Source organism: Sceloporus occidentalis, unplaced genomic scaffold (assembly GCF_023333645.1).
Source record: "Sceloporus occidentalis isolate IW3139 unplaced genomic scaffold, rSceOcc1.0.p SCAF_23, whole genome shotgun sequence".
Lineage (NCBI taxonomy): Eukaryota > Metazoa > Chordata > Lepidosauria > Squamata > Phrynosomatidae > Sceloporus > Sceloporus occidentalis.
Window position 1 is genome coordinate 5,064,115 of NW_028317003.1, and position 21,557 is coordinate 5,085,671.

A 21,557-nucleotide genomic window follows, 5' to 3' on the forward strand; every position below is an offset into this window, starting at 1 on the left:
AGCAGTTCACACCAGCCCCTGGAGGAGAGCGCACTCGCCGCTGCTGGATCTACCTGAGCTGCCGGAACGCTGTGGTTATGTAGCCAGTGCTGTTATATGCCATTTACTATGCCTGTCCAATAACACAGGAGGTGACTGGATCTCGGCTGTGCACACCGCACAGGGGGCGGAGGGCATTACCACACACCATATTAACCCCCATCCCCCGGTGGATGCGAGGTGACCCGGTCGAGTGTGTGTTGGGGATGGGCGGGCGGCAGAGCAGCAGTCCGGCTTCGGACGGTCGGACACGGGCATATTCTGGCTCAGACATCCCGTCCAATACCGTCCGGGGGCAGGTCAGGGGCCCAGCGGGAGTAGCCACTTCCTCACCCCTGGCACGGTATTCGTATATCGCGAGCGGACACTCTGTGGCAGGAGCTGGAGCAGTGGGCTCGGACAGTACGCAGCCCGTCCTGGGCTCCCGGAGCCGCTCGGTTGGGGGGATCCGGAGTCAGGCCGCGCTTAGCCAGGCCGGCCTCAGCATTCCCGGGGCGGCACGGGACTCCGGCAGCAGCACGCCCGAAGAAGGTGGCAGGGAACGCGCACCAGGCGGAGGAGGCTCGAGGCTGCTCATCGGATCGCTGCCCTCTCACCTCTCCCCTCATCTGTTTGGTGGTGAGTACTCTGACGTCATACAGGGGGTTTACCTGGGAACCACGTGTGTTATTTTGTACAAGCAGTGGGCCCTTCAGTCTGTATGGATGTTTCCCAGGTACAAGGCGTGCTGTCTCAGCTCCCATCCATACATAAATAGTAGATATGTGTAACAAGTGATTCAAGTTTGAAAAGTGGTCTTATCACTATAGCAACTAGTGGGATGGTCCAATCAATAAAAAGTCCATTGGTTGCTATGGCGATAAGACCTGCTTTCAAACTGCTCTAAGATGGGGCTTACACATGTATACACTATTTATTTTTCCAATGTTTTTCCCCCACTGTATGTAATGCTGCAGGCTTTATTCACTAAAGCCTGAGTTGGCTTCCCTATTAGTTACGAATGGGCTATCCCTGGCAGGTTTCTCCATCATGAAGGGCTGAGCTGGCCCTGCATAATCCACAGTTAATTAGTTAAAGTGACTTTCAAGCAATCTCACTGATATATGATCATACACGATACGGGGCCAGCCAAGTTCTTCTTTCAGTAGAAGCTCGTTGGGGCTGAACCTTAATAATGTACAGTAAAGTTGGTGAGCCAAAGCCACAGCTCGACTAGTCTATGCATCGACTTCCTGAATTCCTCCCCATCTGCACATCTAGGGCTATTCAGTTGCTAAGCATTGTAGTGATTAAGACAATCTTGGATTAAGTTATTTCAATTTTAAACAGTTTTTTTCAGTCTCATTTCCCTTTTGCATTTTTTTTTACTATTCTGGATACCCTAAGCATACACAATGTAGCAATATTATATCTAAATTATGTAATATCATGCTACTACCCCCTTAAATGCATATGATAGTTGCATGGCCCCTTTACATTGTCATGGCGTGCCTTTTGAAAATGCGTATTCAGATTTCAATGGGAGCCTGGCTCTGATTGGCTGTGCATGACAGAATAGCCATGATCTTAATATCTACAATATACTGTTAACTTCTTAAAATTTCTGCTGAATTTAACACTTTTGTAACTAAATGCCCTATCCTTGCATTGTTGAGCGCCCAATGAAAATAATTGTGTAAAATGTTGACTCTTCCATATATATTGCGGGGGGAACTCTTATTTGTCAAGTGATGCAAAAAGACACTGAAAGATCGTCGCCATAGAAAATGTCTAAATGGAGCAGCACCTTCAAGTAACCATGTGTTACGGCAGGAAAATGAGGCCTGGATTTCATTAGAAGGATATGATAAGTCTTCGGTCTTTCCACGCTTGTGTAATGTGAGTCGCCATTAAGGTGATTGCTTCCAAGTCATTTTTAGTGCACAGAGCCTCAGTATTTCCTAATGTCAGCCACTGTTACTGCCAAAAACTGTTGCCCCATAACATCCGTATCAAGCCACTTGTCCTCGTGGTAAGAAGGAAAGATGATTCATCATATGATCAGAGCAGCCAGACCGAGATGACAATGAATTTATTTAGCTGCTACTAATAAGCACGGCTCGACAAATCCCAGGTCGCCATGGCGACAGGCAATTACTTCCTGATGCTCGGGAGGTGTACCCGGTTAATACACACTATAGCGGTCTAAATGCAGAAATACGCTGCAACATGGATCTAGTGGCCTCTAAAGACAGGTGCTGCTGAAGTAGGTGCCTCAATGAAGGTTGGCACCTGGGGACTTTTCCCTCCCCAGCTACCCTGCTGTAAATAAATTAGGGGGGGGGTCTCTCCTTCTAAATAAGTTGGTTGGGTCTTCCCCGCCCTTTCCTCTGTTTTCTTTCTTCCGGCAGCATGGAGGGGTAATGGTACATGTAAAACTCCTGGGATAGTAACACTCAGATATTGTAGCTTGCTTATAGAGTTTTGTGCATTGCCTGTGACATACATTCATTTATTTATGTGATTACCTCTGATATTATTGTACCATTGCATGTACATTGCTTGGAAGCATGACGGTTGATGTTTGGACACATGGTATCCTCATTACTGCCAACTTGTTTCCTCTCTCCTTTTATCTGAAACTCTCTGTATTCAATTAAGGGGGATATGATAGTGGAGCATACATGACCGAATAATTCAATATATGAAACTTAAAACATAAGGAAAATTGATATATATCAATTTTGTCTGGCTCCTGGGTCAAAACCAAATTTGTCGCCCCTGCTAATAAGCATTATTTAAGATGCCATTTTTAGACAGCCTTTTATGAGATTTGGGGCCCCTGGCCATCTCTGCTAGAGGACCACATAAGTGTATGTCTGATCTGAATAATTGTATTCTCTCCAGGCTCTTTCTGGGGGGGGGGGAAGGTTTTATGAAATAATTTAAATATCATCTGGCCCCTGATATGCTTTAATGCGATGAGGCCGAGCTATATAGCTGCTTTAGCCGCCGTAGTAAATGAAACCCAGTAAACACAGTTCTCCATTGCTAGTCAACTGCTGCTGCAAATTGTTGGTTGAAAGTTGCGACTGAAGGAGGTTTCAATTGTATCAAACTGCTAAAGACATTTATATTGATGGCATGTTTTATGTGAAACACAGAGCTGGATTGTCCATTAAGACATTCCCTGGTGAGTTGTGGTGCTCTTGGCTTTCAAAGCCTATTACAAGCTGTTCCAAACAGTTTTGTGGCTAAGCCCAAGCAGAGACCACAAGCCCAGAATCTCAGCTGGGCTCCCCCCCCATCCCCTTCCCTTTCCACTACTAGTAAAACATACTTGTTTTTTTTTTTCTTATCGCCAAAGATACATTAGCTGATTTTTGTGTGAATTACTCTGAAAACATGTCTTGGTTGTTAGTTATCGGAGAGGTGCATCCAAGTACCTGTCTCTAGGCATACCAATCTACGCTGTTCTGTTAAGAAAATAGCTAAATATAATTTACCGGGAGAAATGCTTAGAGTCGTCATGTGATTTTGTTTTTCAGTAAAGCACGGCATGCAGAGGGAATATGTGGGGCTTCATCACTGTAATATCGCAGGTCTAGGTGGATGTGGATTTCTTTTCCACAACTTTTGACATAATGGCCAGCAGCCCTGAATAAGCTATTACAAGCCTGACGGTATGACCTGTGTCGTAATAACCTGGGACTGCCGACCTGTATTGTGGGGCAGATCATGGGAGTCACGACCTCTTTACATGATATGTGTGTGCCGTGATTTTAGCATGGGCATTATGATTAACCCTTCTAAGATAAGCAACAAGCTACTAAGACAGCAAAATAGTTATCACAAATACATGTATTTTACTGTTGTTTTATAACAAGTCTTCTTTAGGCTATAAATAGAGGAAGCGCTACTTTTTTTGTTTCCTCTAGTATTGCCTTGGGTTCTGTTAATGCCATCAATAATTATTTAATGCAGTTGTTTAATGTTGCCTATTAAATGGGATTTGTTTCCATATTGTCCACAGAAAATGGTCTTCAGGTTTTCATAGTATGCGATGGGGGTGGGGGAAATACCAGTTTAGTTTCTTTAATATTATCTGTCATACTGGTTGACATGCAAACCAACTTATTTTAGGGGAGCTCTCAGCTGATCGATCTATTTTAAAACGTTGAGGAAAAACTCTGTTCGAAGAAGAGCAGGAGAAATGAAAGCGTGTGTGTCATCATTGGTGAATAAACATCTCCGACACAAAAGATTGGAAGCAAATGCAGAAACACCCACTAAAAAGACAGAGCAGAGAGCAGTACAATTATAATCCACACCCAGATGCAAAGCACCGCCGGCACTTTACATCTCTGTGCATTTCACTTGCCAGAGATGCTTTCATATCCTGACAGAGACAATCGTGATGCCATCAAGACATGATTCACAACCCATCTTCAATAAAACCACCTAGATTTAACTCGCCAAATAAACAAGAATGCTATATTTAAAAATGTAAAATAAATACAGATGTGTATAATATATCTGCATGTGTAAATGTATGTGAATAGTTCGTAATTTTGCAGACACTAGCCAGTGATAGAAGCAAATATTTTTAATCCCAATCTGCAAAATAAACCTTATTTATGTTGAAGTGATGTAATCTCTGGCTTTTTGTAAAACAGAATGAAGGCAGCTGCAATATGTTGTTTGTGGTAGTTGTATGTGAATGGCGCGATTCCTATAAGCTGTCCAACAACCAGTATTGGCAGGGGAGGGCTGGCAGCCTAAGGCCTCGGGGGCAAGTCAAGTCAATTGCCCAATTGCGCCACCGAATCAGCCCACCATCCATGCCCATCTTTTCCTGATTTTCAAATGCATATTGATGTGATAGGATTGAGAGTATGCCAGGACTCTTTACTTTTAAAGAGTTTTTAAAGACTAACAGGATTACTTTTAATAACATATCTTATTTTTAATAAAATATGCAGATTGAAACAGAGTAAATAACATAAAACCTTACTTTTCTGCTCACTGATTTCTGGGCCCAGGACAGGCTCTGCCACACAGACAACCAAACACACACACACCAGGACAGGCTCTGCCACACTGACAAACAAACACACACTGGTTTGGTTTTTGTGTGTCCCCCCCCCCCCTTGTGTATTGATGTCACAGCCAGGCCCCCCTTTGGTTTTAATGTATTTTCACCCCCCACACACACCCTTGTGTATTGATGCCCCATTTTGTACTGTTTAATGTACCCATGTGTATTGCCCCCAGCTACCCCCTTTGTGTATTGATTTATGTGATGCCCCGACCACCCTGTTGTGTACTTATACCCCCCAGCCACCCCTTTTTGTATTTAATTGTTGTCCCAAGGCAGCCTTTTGCTGCCTTCCTTCCCTGCAGACTGCTCTCCTCCAACCCGCCCCCCTTGAGCGGCACTTCGCTTCTTCAAAGGGGCGGGACGAAGAGCCTTACAGACGCACTGGGTGACACGGTGCAGGCATGCCGGCCGCTATATATTTTGTTAAAGCGTCCGGTGTGCAATGGCATCTGTGTGCTGGCCCATGGACTGGCCGGCCTGCCACAGGTTCTGGGGGCTTTTGCCCCGCGTTAAAGACGGCCCTGGAGCAGCTGCTTCAGTGGGCGGACATTAAATTGCCCCCCCTGGGTATTGGCAAATCATTACTTCATTTGTAAATGGTTTGTAGATCACCCCCGACCAGTTTCAAAGAAAATGCTAAAACATGTTAATCTTTAAATCTCCTGAGATTCAATGATACATCTGCTTGTTTTATTACATTTAAGTTGGGTTGTTTTAAGTTGTTTTATCTCACGTAGTTATCAGCCGTAGAGTCATTTAGAAAGCCACATCTCTAGCTACTTCCTCTTTCTGTTACAGACTCTGCAGAATACAACCCAACCAAAGTAGGAACGTTCATGCCTGTAAGCCAGAATCAACGTAAAATATTCAGCAAAATTTCTCAGTACAGTTCTTTTTGCGTTTTTGTGTATTTGGACTTTAATTTCATGGTGGCGTTTTCTTCAACTAAGTACAATATGAACTAGGCTATCTTTTAATAGGAATTTTCATACCAAATATTGACCTCCTCTGATTTTATATGAAGCGTACAAGCATAACTGGTAACTTCTGAGCTCCAGCTACCCAGAGCCTTCCCTTGAGGGACGCGACCAGTACTGCCCGCTGACGTCGCGGGAAACACCCCAATTTAAATGTGAAATGGGCGGGGAGCGGGCGTGTCAAGACCCAGAGGATTCTGGTGTTGAACTAGAGAAGCGGTGCTTCACCTGGAGTGCTCCGGGTCAAACCCAGAGAGTTCCTAGGTATGCGTATGAGTATGAGTATCTTGGTGTCAGAGGCTTGCCTTCGTGTTAATCTTCCTACATAAAACTGGCAAAATACGTTTGGGGTCTGTTACATCTTTGTGAGATTTTTTTGTTATTAAATATCCAAATATCCTGAGATCAGTTGAAATTACGTCTTCTGACTAGTTAATTTATTATGCAAAGTATACATATGTACAGCACCAATTGATGACAGATGATAGTAACAGAATGATGTAGGTTTCTCTTAATACGAGGATCGAGTAGAGGATGAACATGTAGGTAAGGCTAGAGGTCCCTATGTTTTTTTTTAAACCATGAGTCTTTTTGTACCCTTTTACAACATCGTTCTGCAGTAAGGAGATAGATGGATATATATATATATATCTTGTGTACCTACTACATATACCAGAAATCCAGAGAGACCCTCTAGCAGTTCTGTCACATGGTTCAAACTCATGTTTCACTTATATCTAATGTATATATTTAGAATACTTCTACTCTTTTTAACATATTTTAGAGAAAAAAAATCTGGAACTCGCTTTTCTTAAAGTAAACTTTAGACATCAGGTAGCTATGGCCACTAGGAATTGCATCCCGGTGCCTAGAGTTTAATCCGTTTGACACACAAGTTCTGTGATCGGGGGTCCGGCAACGGCTCTATACAAAGCTGTTATTGTGTCCGATGGCCATCCTTCTCTGTCAGGCTGGGAGAGTTCTGCCGGGGCACTTTGAAGCAATTAAACAAGTGCTTAGTATAAGATTGCGGCTGCTCCACATGTGTCAGGAGATTATTGAACTTTTTTTTGTTTGTTTTTGTAATGTAGCAAATAGAATCCATAAGTATTTTTATTTTTTTTCTTTGCCTTTTTCTTGCCTTTTTAAGATTTGTCTCGGGGAAAACAAATTTTGTGTATACTATTTAGCATTCTGGGGAAAAACCAAAAACAAACCTCAAAGGGCTGTCTGTTGTTTCCTTGACACATTGACGGTAACCAGCTATGAGTTAACTTCATCAACCACATTTTTGGCTTGCAAATAATCAACAAAAACAAATTCCTACATTTGTATTGAGCACCACAAAAATCAACAACACAATGCTGTTTCAGAGAACTTAGAAGTTGATAGTTAACTATTTGAAATACCCCAATTAGTTTATTGCTCTAGATCCTGTGATAAAGACCAGCATTCCTGTTTGAGGTGGGATTCAAAGGTTAAAACAAAACAACATTGCCTGCTGTGTTCCTTATTTCTGTCATTCCAGCAGACTAATGGTCTTCAGTGACTTTGCGGCTATATTTCTGTAGTTGGATGGTTTATAATAGGTATTATACACATTCTATGATAAAAACAGAGGTAATACTCCTAGTTAAGGTATAGTTACCATCATGTCCAACAAGCATTCATAAAGCAATATTTTTTTAAGAAGTTGATCTGATTAGAGCTCAGTTGATTAGGTTTAGGGAAAATTCACAATGTTTTATTTCTTCTAGCATGTGAATCTGAATGTTTCTCCCAAAGAGCAGTTTTTGGCTGCAAAATCAGTTATAGAGAAAAAAGTTTACTTCCCCCAATAATGGAAATTTCCATTTTTTTTTTTTTTCCCATGGTGAGAATATCAGGATCGCGCAATATTAAGTAAAATGTCGGAGACAGTTCTTCAGGAACTAGAGGCTTCCGCACAAAGCTTTATCACATAAACTGGACCCATAGAAGTAATGTTTTTGACTATGCTGACCCATTCTGGCACGTGTTTTAACATTACTTATTGAAGCAGGGCCCTCCTCAAGTGTTTCTGTATATAAATTTGTGTTTATATACTACTTTTGTCCTGTCTACCCATAGTACAGCGCAACAGCATATGATGGCGCGATATAAAATGAATAATAAGTTAATAAATATATTTTTAACCCCTTCAATCCCAGGGGGTTTTGGTACCTCAAGTCCCCGAGCAATTTTGCAATTTTTGCGCTATGTCGGTTCAGCGATTATTCTCTTTTCCTGCGAATAGTGTACCCATGTAAACTATATATTGTTTTTTCAAGGAGAGATAGAACTTTCTTTTGATATCATAGTTAGATGATTAGCTGAAAACTTAGAATGAGAAATTTAGTAAAAACTAGAAATAAAACACCTAATTTTTTTTAAACAAATTTCCCTGTGGCACCTGTCACTGGGTGGGATATATTGGGCAGCAAAAAAACATTTCATCCTCAAAGTTGATGTATTAGAAACAAGTTAAGGATCTGAGTGAATTTGACAAGGCCCAGATTGTGTTGGTTAGACGACTGGGTCAGAGCATCTCCAAAACTGTGGGAAGTTCTGGTCTGTAGTGGTCAGTACCTATCAAAAGGGTCATGGGTGGCAAAGGCTCATTGATGCATGGGAGAGGGCGGAGTCTGATGGTCGAATCCAACCGAGAAGCTCGAATTGCTGAAAAAGTTAATGCTGGTTCTGATGGAAAGGTGTCAGAACACACAGTGCATTGCGGTTTGTTGTGTATGGGGCAGGCCGGGTGCCCATGCTGACCCCTGTCCACTGGCGAAATTGCGTAAAATGGGCACGTGAGCATTAGAACTGGGCCACGGAGCAATGGAAGAACGTGGCCTGGTCTGATGAATCATGCTTTATTTTAGATTACATGGATGGCTGGAAGCATGTGTGTAGCTTACCTGGAGAACACATGACACCTGGTTGCATCCATAGAGGCCCCACCTTGCAACTTACAGGTCTTAAAGGATCTACTGCTAACTCGTTGATGTCAGATACTACAGCACACTTTGAGAGGTCTAGTGGAGTCCATGCCCTGATGGATCAGGCTGGCAAAAGGGGGACCTATACAATATTAGCCTGGTGGTAATAATGTTATGGCTGATCGGTGCATATCAAAAGATCAAACCTGATGAAGGATTGAGTTAACGATGCATTATTCTTTACTAACCTTCTGAGGTTTAACCCCTCAGTGCAAGGATGAGATAAAATGTTTCATCTCAATTTATCAATGACTGCTTAGTGTTTGATACCTCTTATGGATTGGAGTAAGGTTTGTCCTTTTGGTGTGACATATCTGAGTGGATTGGGCAGTGTCTGTTTTTAGCTAGTTTTGTAATTTTTCTGAAATGTTTGTCCGTTTTAGACTGTTTGATATTTTATGTTTCTTTTATTGTATCGGCTAGTATAAAATCTAAAAAAACAAACAAAAAAAAAAAACCCTGATAAAGATTCTTAGTTTTTCCAAACATATAGGTATTTGCTTCAATGAGCCTGCAAGAAACTGCCAAAGACTCATCTCTTCCACCAAGCAGACTGAGATCAGATGTCAATTCATACATACCGTCTGACGTCAACTGGCTGGAAGGAATATTTTTTTTTTTTTAATTTAGTAAACGTTCTATTTGGTATGTAATGCTGCAGGTTTAACATTCCTAAAATGTGGGTTCACCCAGCAAATGAACTATTAGATTGTTCATCATGCATCCAGCTACTGCTTTTCTTTTAGTATGTTGGCCGGCCTAAACCAAACTTCTCATAGAGAATTGATCATATGACGGGGACGCATAACCACAACGTGATGGAGGAAATTACTTATTTCTAATGAGAATTGTGAGTTTTTTCCAGTTGCTGTGTGAATGTTTTTTTTTTTTTTTGTTTTTTTTTGCAAGCATGGTTTGCGAAGGTAGAACTTTGTCTGCACAAGTGCTTCTTCCAAGGTGTCCTCAGCTTTGTGGTTAGCAAAGCAAGATGTGGTGCACTCTCAGGAGTGTGTTCATTCGGCACAGAACGACGATTAATTGAAAATCGAGAAGTAGAAATCAACAGTGCTGAGAACACAAATTAGGAACAAGCTGCTACTGTAGTATGCAATCTGCAATTATATTAGATGGTCTGTTACCAAGGATCCTATTTTTTTTTTTTTTTTTTTTTAAATGTTCCAGTATTTCCTGTCAGTATCTACTGCCCGAAAGAGGATCTGTCTAACATATGTATTAACCATGGAGGATATGAAGCTGGTTTTGTCACCCTTCGCCATACAGCTTGTTACATTTTCTTCATCGCTTTTGATTAATAGAGATTCCGTAGCACTATTTCAATAGAGAAGAGTGAAGTTGATTGCTTACTGGTACAGTGTGATTTTACAGCGTATTGGCAAACGCATCTTCCGGAAAATAATCCATTAAACTAAATGAATGTGTCCAGAACAATTACACGGAATAAGAAACCAAAAACCCAAACTATTGTTTTAATTACTTAGTTGTGAAGTTGACAATTCCCTTTTAAAATTGTTACTGAACAACTAAATACATTCGCTATTTATAATGCATACTTGCTAAATGGTTACTGTCATTTTAAAGATGTTCTTTCAGCAGTGTTTGTTTAAAGGATTTATATTCATACATCTTCGTTGTTAACCCCTTAATGACAAAGCCCGTAGATGTACGTCCTCAAAATGCATTGTTTTCAATGGGTTTAGGGACCGCCCATTGTCCTTAAGGGGTTAACCAAACACTAATCTTGATGTGTGTGCGTGTAATATGGCAGGTTCAGCATGTCTATCGTTCCATCTAATTCCTGTTATTAATCTTTTAACCATTTGTTTATCCATGGGGGGGGGATGTTCTGTGAAGGTCTGATTATCAATGGGTTAATTAAATGATGAACATTTTCTTGACTTTACAATGAGATTATCTTTTTATATAGCGCCACCAATTTATGCCGAGCTTTTTACAGTACATATATTCAAGGAGTGTGAAAAAACTAGAATTGACAGACTAAGAGAAACCGATACATTACAGTTTAGAGAGAATGTGGCATAGAAAGACGCAATAAATAAAGAGGGAAAGATAGTGCCATAGGTGGATGTCGAATTCTATTTGTGTCATGTTCAGTTCTAGCTGGACATAAATGTCTGACCTTTTAAGAATGCAAGTCCGTTTCAGATTTAGTTTTTAACATGCCTTAATATTTCACAAACTTTAAAAACTTGCACTCACAACATATGTGATCCACAATGTCTTCATTTTTTTAAAAATTATGATGAATGTAAAATATCAAAGTTGCAGACATTCTATTGTCACATGGAACGCTACCCTGCACTGTAAATGAATGATGTCCCAACGTCTGTTCTACAAGGAATATAATTATTTTTATTAACCCAAGCAAAACCGCATAAGCAACATATTTTTCAGCACATGATAGGTTTTCTGTGTTCTTTATCACATGTAATGCCTAATTCTAACAATACCATGAAATAAAAAGTACTGACTATCACCAAAATTGCAAAAGGCCAGTATGGTTCCTGTCTCTCTATGTAAGTATAGAATTGTACCATGTTGGCCATGGAAAGAGAGTAAGCTAGTTTGGTAAAGACAATATCTTTATTGGCTGACTTATGTGGAATGGATTACGAACTTTCGAGACTATCTACGTCTCTCCTTCAAAGAGAGATCTATAAATCACACAATAAAAGTATCGTCTTGAATACCGTTCCTTTCAGTGCCCAGAACTTACCAATTAATGCCTGATATTAATACTAATGGTAACCCTATCCCTAATAACCTGGGTCCAAACAAAGTAGTGGCAGATGTTTCCTCATGCAGTGTCTAGTATTACACTGACAAAATTAGCCTGAGATCCAGAAATACATTTTGACCTCCTACAGTGTTTGTTACAACTCGTGATACATAAGCCATTAAAGCAATATGGAGTGTATGAACTGCACGGTGAATATTCATTTAGCACTGCTAATATACACCCAGCCTATTACACAGCAATTAGGATTAAATAAGTGCATTCTGGAACCACATATCAACGATCTTTTTTTATTGTACCCACAAAAAAGCACTAGTGATCTGCGCAAAGTTGTAAAAGTGGTGATTTTTGCCACAGCAGCTACTATTGGACCATTTTATTGGTGGGTAAAGCGATAAGTCCGCTTTTCAAACTTTGCTCTCGATATTGTTTTACATGGTTTAGAAAGCAATCGGACGAGTTTTAGATAGACTAGAGGACTATTCACAGCTATACTTAGTAAATCTTGAAAATGGCGTCATGTACTTTACATTAAAAGTAAATAGCATTAGTAATTAGGTATGTTCGTTTGCTTTACTCATCCCCGAGGGGTGTAAATTGACATGGCTGCCTCTTTAAATCACCGTTATGTGGCAGCATCAGGAGGATCTAGATATTACAGTCACGGACCAATGGGAGTGCATGTGCATAGGGGTCTGAGCAGACACCCGCAGCCGCGTATGGTGAGCCGGAAGCTTAAGCTGTTATGTTTCCTTTTCTATAAATATTGGAACATTCACAATACAATACTGGTCACCCACCGTTTCTAAACATAATGGAACTGAAGCGGTTCCATAAGTTGGCAATGTGTTTATAGCAAGTATATTTTCCTCTGCCTTAAGACACTGGAACAGCAGTCGTGTGTAATATATGTAAAAAAGAAAAAATATTTGCCATACAAAAAACTGCTTACACATACAAATATATTGTTTAAACTATTTACATAGCATGTTTTAGCTTTCAGATGAGTCTTTTACGAGACGTAGTACCGCAGGAACTGTTTAAAAGGAATTGAAGGAGGAGACCACGTGACGTAGGACGCAACAGTTAGCTCAATGCACGTGGTGTGTGTCTGTGATTTTGATATCTGTAATCCACGGCTAAGTAAATAATCCTGCCTGCTACTTAAACAATGTTACAATTCGGTTAGAAATGCAGGTATTTTAAGGTTGAGGCAGGCTAGACACATTTGTTTTATCCCACGCTCATACATGATGTGATGTGATATGTAATCTCTGTTTCTCTAACTACCGGTAGCCTACGCAGACCTGCAATAATATGCAGACATTAAGTATCTGATCATTTGTACGTCCGGTCAATCATTGGTACACTTAAGGTTTAAAGTTAGTTTATGGAACACACTTGATTATAAATTGCATCGATGGGCTAGACGGCTCCAGTCCTTGAGGTTACAGACAGGCCAGGGATTCTGTGTATCGTTGCATGAAAACATGTAGTTCAATGTTGTTTTTTTTCATTGAGTTACTAATGCTGAAGCTGGGATATTGCAGTCCTCGAGGACTGAAGATGTGTACCCCGATCTAACTTTAAGAAGCCAGTAAAAGGAAAGAATACCTGGTTGGGGGGTAGATGGTAATGTAATAATAATGAAAAGTACAGATTAAATAGATTGTAAGATCACGCAGAGGTGAAAAAGTATTTGCCCCTTCCTATTTACTCTATCGTTGCATGTTTGTCACACCTAAATGTTTCAGATCATCAAACTAATCTTAACACTAGACTAAGATAACCCGTGTAAATGCAAAATGTAGTTTTTAAATGATTTGTATGTATAGAAGGAAAGAAGCTATTCAACCATACCTGGCCCTATGTGAAAAAGAAATTGCCCTCTTAGTTACTTAATCAACCAATTATTAAAACTTAATTGATAATTGGGTTCAATTTCACTAGGCACACCCAGACATGATTACTGCCAGCTCTGTTGAATCTAAACATCAATTAAATCAATCTGTCTTGCAAGGTGAAGTAGGCTAAAAGATCTGGAAAAGCTGCACTTTTCTAAAGAAATTCGAGAACAGATGAGAAAAAAATTTAATTGACATCTGTCAGTTTTGAAAGGGTTACAAAAACAATGTCTAAGGATCTGGGACTCAAGTGAACCATCATGAGCCATTAGCTGCGAATAAAAAAAAAAAGTGAACGCTGAACAGGTCAAAGTGCCTCTTCCACTAGGAATGATCTGCCTGGTTACAGTCCTTGGCCACTGCTTCTTTTGGCCAGTAACCCTTTCATTTGTTGGCGTATACACTGTAAAAAAAAAATAAAAAAAAAAATCCTTATCTAAACATTGGAGGGAGTTGCTGTGAATCCCTTGCCTATACAGTGCCCTCCACAAATATTGGCACCATTGGTTAATATGAACATAGAGTGCTGAGACAAATTCTTTATTAAACCCTTTGATGTCCTTGAGGGCAGAGTATGTGTGTGTATTTTTTAAGAAAGGATCAAACAATTGCAACTTACCTTTGCCAAGATAACAGCCCTGAGTGTTATAATTCCTAATGGGATTGGATAATACATTGAAAAGGATCTGAGACCATTCCTACCTACAGGATCTCTCCAGATCCTCCAAATTTTGACGTCAATGATGGTGGACTCTCCACTTCAACCCACAGGTTTTCTATGGGGTTCAAGACAGGGGACTGGGATGGCCATGGTAGGAGCTTGTTTTTGTGGCCAGTAAATCATTTTTTGTGTGTTTTGGATCATTGTCCTGCTTGAAGATCCACCGATGTCATTTTTTGTAGGCTGTCAGGAGTTCATTTGATATTTGTTTATTTCATAGGCTACATGGCATAACGGACTCTAACAAAATGTCCAGGTCCTCTGACAGAGAAACAGCCCCAAAACATTTAAGAGCTACCAATGATATTTAACCTTGGTGATGAGAGATTTTTCCATATTGCTACGTCTCTGACCATAGATCCTATTTGAAGTTCCAGCAGTGTCTGGCAAACTGAAGACAGTCGAGTTTGTTTTTGGTCTAGAGTAGAGTTTTTTTTTTTTTTGTTTTTTTTTGTTTTTTTTTTTCTTGAAACCCTTCCAAACAACTGGTGGTGACGTCCAATTATAATTTTGGAGACTTTCTGACCCCCGGACCCAACTAACGTCTGCAATTCTCCAGCTGTGATCCTTGGAGACTTTTTGGCCCCTTAAACCATCCTATTCACAGTGAAATGAGACAATATAGACACCAGAGGCGTATCTAGGGTATGGCACCTATGGCTCCTTGAAGGGGGCGCCAGCGAGCGGCTTTCAAACACCCCTCATTCTCCTCCACGAGGCCTCTACCTCCGTCCCGGTGCCGGCGCCGGCTCCGGTATTTCATGTTGAGCTCCGTAATATAACGCTCAGCAGTGAAGCAGCGGGCACCAGCGAGCGGCTTTTAAACGCTGTTTGTTTTTTTTTTCTGATGCGGAGGAGAGGGGCGCCTAGCAACTGCTCGGCGCCCCTCGTTCCCCCCCCCCATCAAAAAAAAAAAAGTGTTTAAAAGCCGCTCGCTGCTTTACTGCTGAGCGCCGAAATACGACAAGATATTTCGGCGCTCAGCAGTGAAGCAGCGGGCAGTGCAGGAAGACAGAAGCCTTATGCTCCTGTCGCTGGACCTCAAGGTGAGAGAACTACAAAGGGGGAGAGGGGTTAGACAGTGATAAGGGAGGGAGAGGGGTTAGAAAGTGATAAGGGAGGGAGAGGGGGTAGATATAAGTAAAGAGTGTGAATTAATGTGGATGCATTGAGTGAATGAGGGAGAGCATGAGTTAATATGTGAATGTATTGTCTCAATGAGGGAGAGCATGAGTTAATGTGTGAATGTATTGTCTCAATGAGGGAGAGCATGAGTTAGTGTGGATGAATTGTCTGAATGAGAGAGAGCATGAGTTAATGTGTGGATGAGTTGTCTGAATGAGGGAGAGCATGAGTTAATGTGTGGATGAGTTGTCTGAATGAGGGAGAGCATGAGTTAATGTGTGGATGAGTTGTCTGAATTAAAGTGTGAATTAGTGAGTCACTGTAAAAGTGTTTGTGTATCATAGATTTATAATTGTGGAAGGGCAAAGATGGCACTAGCAGGAGTTGTATATGGGACAAAGATGGCACAGGCCGGACTGTTTGGGGACAAAGTTGACTTGTGCTGGGCTATTTGGGAAAAGGTTCCAAATCTTATGTGTGTTATCTGGGTGCTGGCCAGGTTCTATGTGGGCAGTGTGGACACCAGGGCTGACTTTGGGGTGTGCAACCTGTGATCTATGCCTGTAATTTAGGGGGTTTTAAATATACCTTTAATGCCGTGTTTTTATGTGAATTCCAATTGAGCTATACCTGCAAAGCTGGGTTTTGTGTTATTCTGTAGATCCATATCTGCAATGCTGTTTCCATACATTATTTATGTATACCTGCAAATACAGGGTTAATATGTCTTATTCAGTTGATTAATACCTGCAATGCTGTTTTCATGTATTTATTTGATCTATACCTGCGATGCTACGTTTCATATATTATTATTGTATACCTGCAGATACAGGATTTGTATGTCTGATTCTGTTTATTTGATATATACCTTCAGTGCTGAGAGAAAGTACATTTCAATTGATCTGGGTTTGTGTGTTGATCTATAGCTGCTATCGGCAGCAGGGACTAATATTTATATATATATGGGCAGCAGGGGCTAGTAAATGGGTTTTAGATATTTGGACAGGGGCGCAATTTCAGTGCTTGCCATAGGCGCTATTTTCAGTAGATACGCGTCTGATAGACACACATCCAGTTGAACTTCTTAAAATTGTCCTATGGTGGAAATGGGCATTTTCAATGCCTTTGCCACTTTCTTATAGCCACCTTGTGAAGCTCAACAACCCTTTGCCGCACATCACAGCTGTATTCCTTGGTCTTACTCATTGTGATGAATAATTAGGAAATTGACTTATGTGTTACCCAATATTTATACCCCTGTGAAGCAGGAAGTCACAGCTGAACAATCTCCGGTTCCTAGTTAGCCAGGTGTACTCCAAAAAAAATAAATCACTGGGAATATATTTCAACTGTATTTTCTCATGAATTCATAGGGGTGCCAATAATTGCGCTACACATATATTTCACAATTTTGTGTGTGTGGGGGGTAAACCTATGTTGTGCCTGCAATTGCTTGATATCTATGAGATATCCAGGGTATGTATGTGTGTGATCAAAGGTTTAAACAATAAAGGCAATTTTCACAGCATTCTTTGCTCATATTTACCAAGGGTGTCAATATCAGTGGAGGGCACTAATCTATCTGCATCTTGGAATCCTTGTAGAAGGAATAATAATTAATAGGACCGTATTTTTAAGTGGTATTTGTCGTGCCAAACCAGTAGGGAATAGCCGCATAATGCATTTGTCAATGATCTAAATGGTGTTTCTTAGGCCTGAATATAACAGATACAAGCACGTTGTAGGCTACATTTGCAAACACGCTAATGTCGATGCACAGTTCCAGAGAGACTAATGAATTGGAACTGGAAATGATGCAGGGTTTGATTTAGAGGTTAGCTCAGAGCTTATTCATTAAATCCTGAGATGTAGGCTTAGCATTTGGCACTCAAAACCTAGGTTGGGGTGCTTGTCTTCTTACATATTTATGGCATCCAAGGCAACTTTCAGATTCCTTCTGTACTAAATGTGGAATAGTGACCGTTGCATGTAACATCACACCAAAATTGATATTCTATATGTATATCTCATAGAGATTTGGGGTTTTACTACAAAAATGTGAAGGTCTGCATATAATTCGGACGTGTATACTAGTGTTCAGACACCAGTTGATTGTACCCTAAAATATGATTGCTTCAACTATACATTATACCTTTTTGAGCTGGCACTGGTTCAATTAGTGAGGTGATCCCAGCAGAAATCTCACCAAAAAATACCATCCAATATATTCTAGAAGCTGAAACTCACTCTGCGTATTCTCCTACTGAATCTTTCTTGAATATTATTATTATTATTATTATCTTTTATTTATATAGCGCCAACAATTTACGCAGCGCTTAATACAATACATAAGTTCAAGGGATATGACAAGACGAGAATTGACAGACTAAGACAAACCGATACATTAGGTGGAGAGAGCCCTGCTCGCAAGCTTACAATCTAGAGGGAAATGGGTGACAAACTAAGGCACAGAGAAAGGGTGAGAGGTAGTGCGGGGGGTATCAGTGACGGGTGAGAGGTAGTGTGGGGGGTATAAGGCACAGAGAAAGGGTGAGAGGTAGTGCGGGGTTATCAGTGACGGGTGAGAGGTAGTGTGGGGGTATAAGGCACAGAGAAAGGGTGAGAGGTAGTGTGGTGGTTGTCTCAATGACAAGGAAGTTTTAGCAGCTAAGGTGGAATGCTTCTCTGAAGAAGTGGGTTTTGGGATTTTTGTTGACTGTTGGGAGGGAGGGTGAAAGCTGAAAGTTCAGTAGAAGTAGATTCCAGAGATATGGGGCAGCTTGAGTGAAATCTTGTAGACGGGAAAAGGAAGAGGTGATAAGTGAGGAGGAGAGCCTTTGTTAGGAAACAGTTAAGGACTGGAGGGAGTTTATGGTTGGAGATGATGGGAATAAAATTGGTTAGGTTGACCATGTTGGTTAAGTTTGGTGGTTGCGAGTGATAGGAATAGGGAGGAATATGTGGGGGACAGAAGTAGCAGAGCAGAGGTACTGGGATAGCTGTGATGGCAGAGGGATGGAGAGGGATGGTATTTGGAATGGTTTAATGGGGAGAAGTGGGTACTAAAGGGATCCAAAGAGTTGGTGCCCTCTACTGGCATGTTTAAATAGATCTGGTAATTAACTGTCTATATATTAGGACAACACTGGGGCGGGTGGGCGGGCAAAAATTCAGTTGTTGTGGGGAAGATGGAGGAGTATGGGCATTCCTAGGCTATCAAGCACAGATAGACAGAAAAGGGTATAGAAACAGGAAAATTATAATAACAATACAGAAAACAAATAACAGATAATTATGGAGATCTCTTGGTCCAGTCTGTATACCTTTTAGCAAAGTATGGAGGTTTGCTTAGGCTTCAGTTGTTGTGGGGAAGATGGAGGAGTGTATTGCAGGCTTTGAGGGCTTTTAGCAAAGTATGGAGGTTTGCTTAGGCTTCAGTTGTTGTGGGGAAGATGGAGGAGTGTATTGCAGGCTTTGAGGGCTTTTAGCAAAGTATGGAGGTTTGCTTAGGCTTCAGTTGTTGTGGGGAAGATGGAGGAGTGTATTGCAGGCTTTGAGGGCTTTTAGCAAAGTATGGAGGTTTGCTTAGGCTTCAGTTGTTGTGGGGAAGATGGAGGAGTGTATTGCAGGCTTTGAGGGCTTTTAGCAAAGTATGGAGGTTTGCTTAGGCTTCAGTTGTTGTGGGGAAGATGGAGGAGTATGGGCATTCCTAGGCTTTTAGCAAAGTATGGAGGTTTGCTTAGGCTTCAGTTGTTGTGGGGAAGATGGAGGAGTGTATTGCAGGCTTTGAGGGCTTTTAGCAAAGTATGGAGGTTTGCTTAGGCTTCAGTTGTTGTGGGGAAGATGGAGGAGTGTATTGCAGGCTTTGAGGGCTTTTAGCAAAGTATGGAGGTTTGCTTAGGCTTCAGTTGTTGTGGGGAAGATGGAGGAGTATGGGCATTCCTAGGCTATCAAGCACAGATAGACAGAAAAGGGTATAGAAACAGGAAAATTATAATAACAATACAGAAAACAAATAACAGATAATTATGGAGATCTCTTGGTCCAGTCTGTATACCTTTTAGCAAAGTATGGAGGTTTGCTTAGGCTTCAGTTGTTGTGGGGAAGATGGAGGAGTGTATTGCAGGCTTTGAGGGCTTTTAGCAAAGTATGGAGGTTTGCTTAGGCTTCAGTTGTTGTGGGGAAGATGGAGGAGTGTATTGCAGGCTTTGAGGGCTTTTAGCAAAGTATGGAGGTTTGCTTAGGCTTCAGTTGTTGTGGGGAAGATGGAGGAGTGTATTGCAGGCTTTGAGGGCTTTTAGCAAAGTATGGAGGTTTGCTTAGGCTTCAGTTGTTGTGGGGAAGATGGAGGAGTATGGGCATTCCTAGGCTATCAAGCACAGATAGACAGAAAAGGGTATAGAAACAGGAAAATTATAATAACAATACAGAAAACAAATAACAGATAATTATGGAGATCTCTTGGTCCAGTCTGTATACCTTTTAGCAAAGTATGGAGGTTTGCTTAGGCTTCAGTTGTTGTGGGGAAGATGGAGGAGTGTATTGCAGGCTTTGAGGGCTTTTAGCAAAGTATGGAGGTTTGCTTAGGCTTCAGTTGTTGTGGGGAAGATGGAGGAGTGTATTGCAGGCTTTGAGGGCTTTTAGCAAAGTATGGAGGTTTGCTTAGGCTTCAGTTGTTGTGGGGAAGATGGAGGAGTGTATTGCAGGCTTTGAGGGCTTTTAGCAAAGTATGGAGGTTTGCTTAGGCTTCAGTTGTTGTGGGGAAGATGGAGGAGTGTATTGCAGGCTTTGAGGGCTTTTAGCAAAGTATGGAGGTTTGCTTAGGCTTCAGTTGTTGTGGGGAAGATGGAGGAGTATGGGCATTCCTAGGCTTTTAGCAAAGTATGGAGGTTTGCTTAGGCTTCAGTTGTTGTGGGGAAGATGGAGGAGTGTATTGCAGGCTTTGAGGGCTTTTAGCAAAGTATGGAGGTTTGCTTAGGCTTCAGTTGTTGTGGGGAAGATGGAGGAGTGTATTGCAGGCTTTGAGGGCTTTTAGCAAAGTATGGAGGTTTGCTTAGGCTTCAGTTGTTGTGGGGAAGATGGAGGAGTGTATTGCAGGCTTTGAGGGCTTTTAGCAAAGTATGGAGGTTTGCTTAGGCTTCAGTTGTTGTGGGGAAGATGGAGGAGTGTATTGCAGGCTTTGAGGGCTTTTAGCAAAGTATGGAGGTTTGCTTAGGCTTCAGTTGTTGTGGGGAAGATGGAGGAGTGTATTGCAGGCTTTGAGGGCTTTTAGCAAAGTATGGAGGTTTGCTTAGGCTTCAGTTGTTGTGGGGAAGATGGAGGAGTATGGGCATTCCTAGGCTTTTAGCAAAGTATGGAGGTTTGCTTAGGCTTCAGTTGTTGTGGGGAAGATGGAGGAGTGTATTGCAGGCTTTGAGGGCTTTTAGCAAAGTATGGAGGTTTGCTTAGGCTTCAGTTGTTGTGGGGAAGATGGAGGAGTGTATTGCAGGCTTTGAGGGCTTTTAGCAAAGTATGGAGGTTTGCTTAGGCTTCAGTTGTTGTGGGGAAGATGGAGGAGTATGGGCATTCCTAGGCTTTTAGCAAAGTATGGAGGTTTGCTTAGGCTTCAGTTGTTGTGGGGAATAGTGAATAAGTCTGGTTTGTAATGGTGTCTGTTTAGGTAGATGTAATACAGTTTTTTGTATTAGACTTGTACCTCCTATCTAATGCGTTAGAGCTATAGGTATGTTTGCTTCCCCCAGGGAGAATTATTTTTAGAACAGAATTAGAAAAATCTGTGTGCCGAGCTCCCATCATTACTGTTGGCGGTTTGCTTCAGACCTGTGGATGTTCTGTTGTGCGTTCTATGGATAGATAGAATTAGATTTTAGTGGGGGTTGCCCAAGGTGGAATACCAGGCACCGTTTAACTGTCTGTTC

At 41.3% G+C, this 21,557-nt stretch overlaps 1 protein-coding gene across 1 annotated transcript in view; it reads left to right on the forward strand.

Annotated features, from left to right (window-relative positions):
- Positions 1–245: 245 nt before the first annotated feature.
- The window catches only part of LOC149300727 (E3 ubiquitin-protein ligase znrf2-like), a 52,789-nt gene continuing 31,477 nt past the window's right edge, over positions 246–21,557 (forward strand). Inside the window, exon 1 of the mRNA XM_089484927.1 lies at positions 246–657. Within this exon, the coding sequence (XP_089341053.1) occupies positions 246–657 (412 nt within the window). The remainder of the gene's footprint in view (positions 658–21,557) is intronic.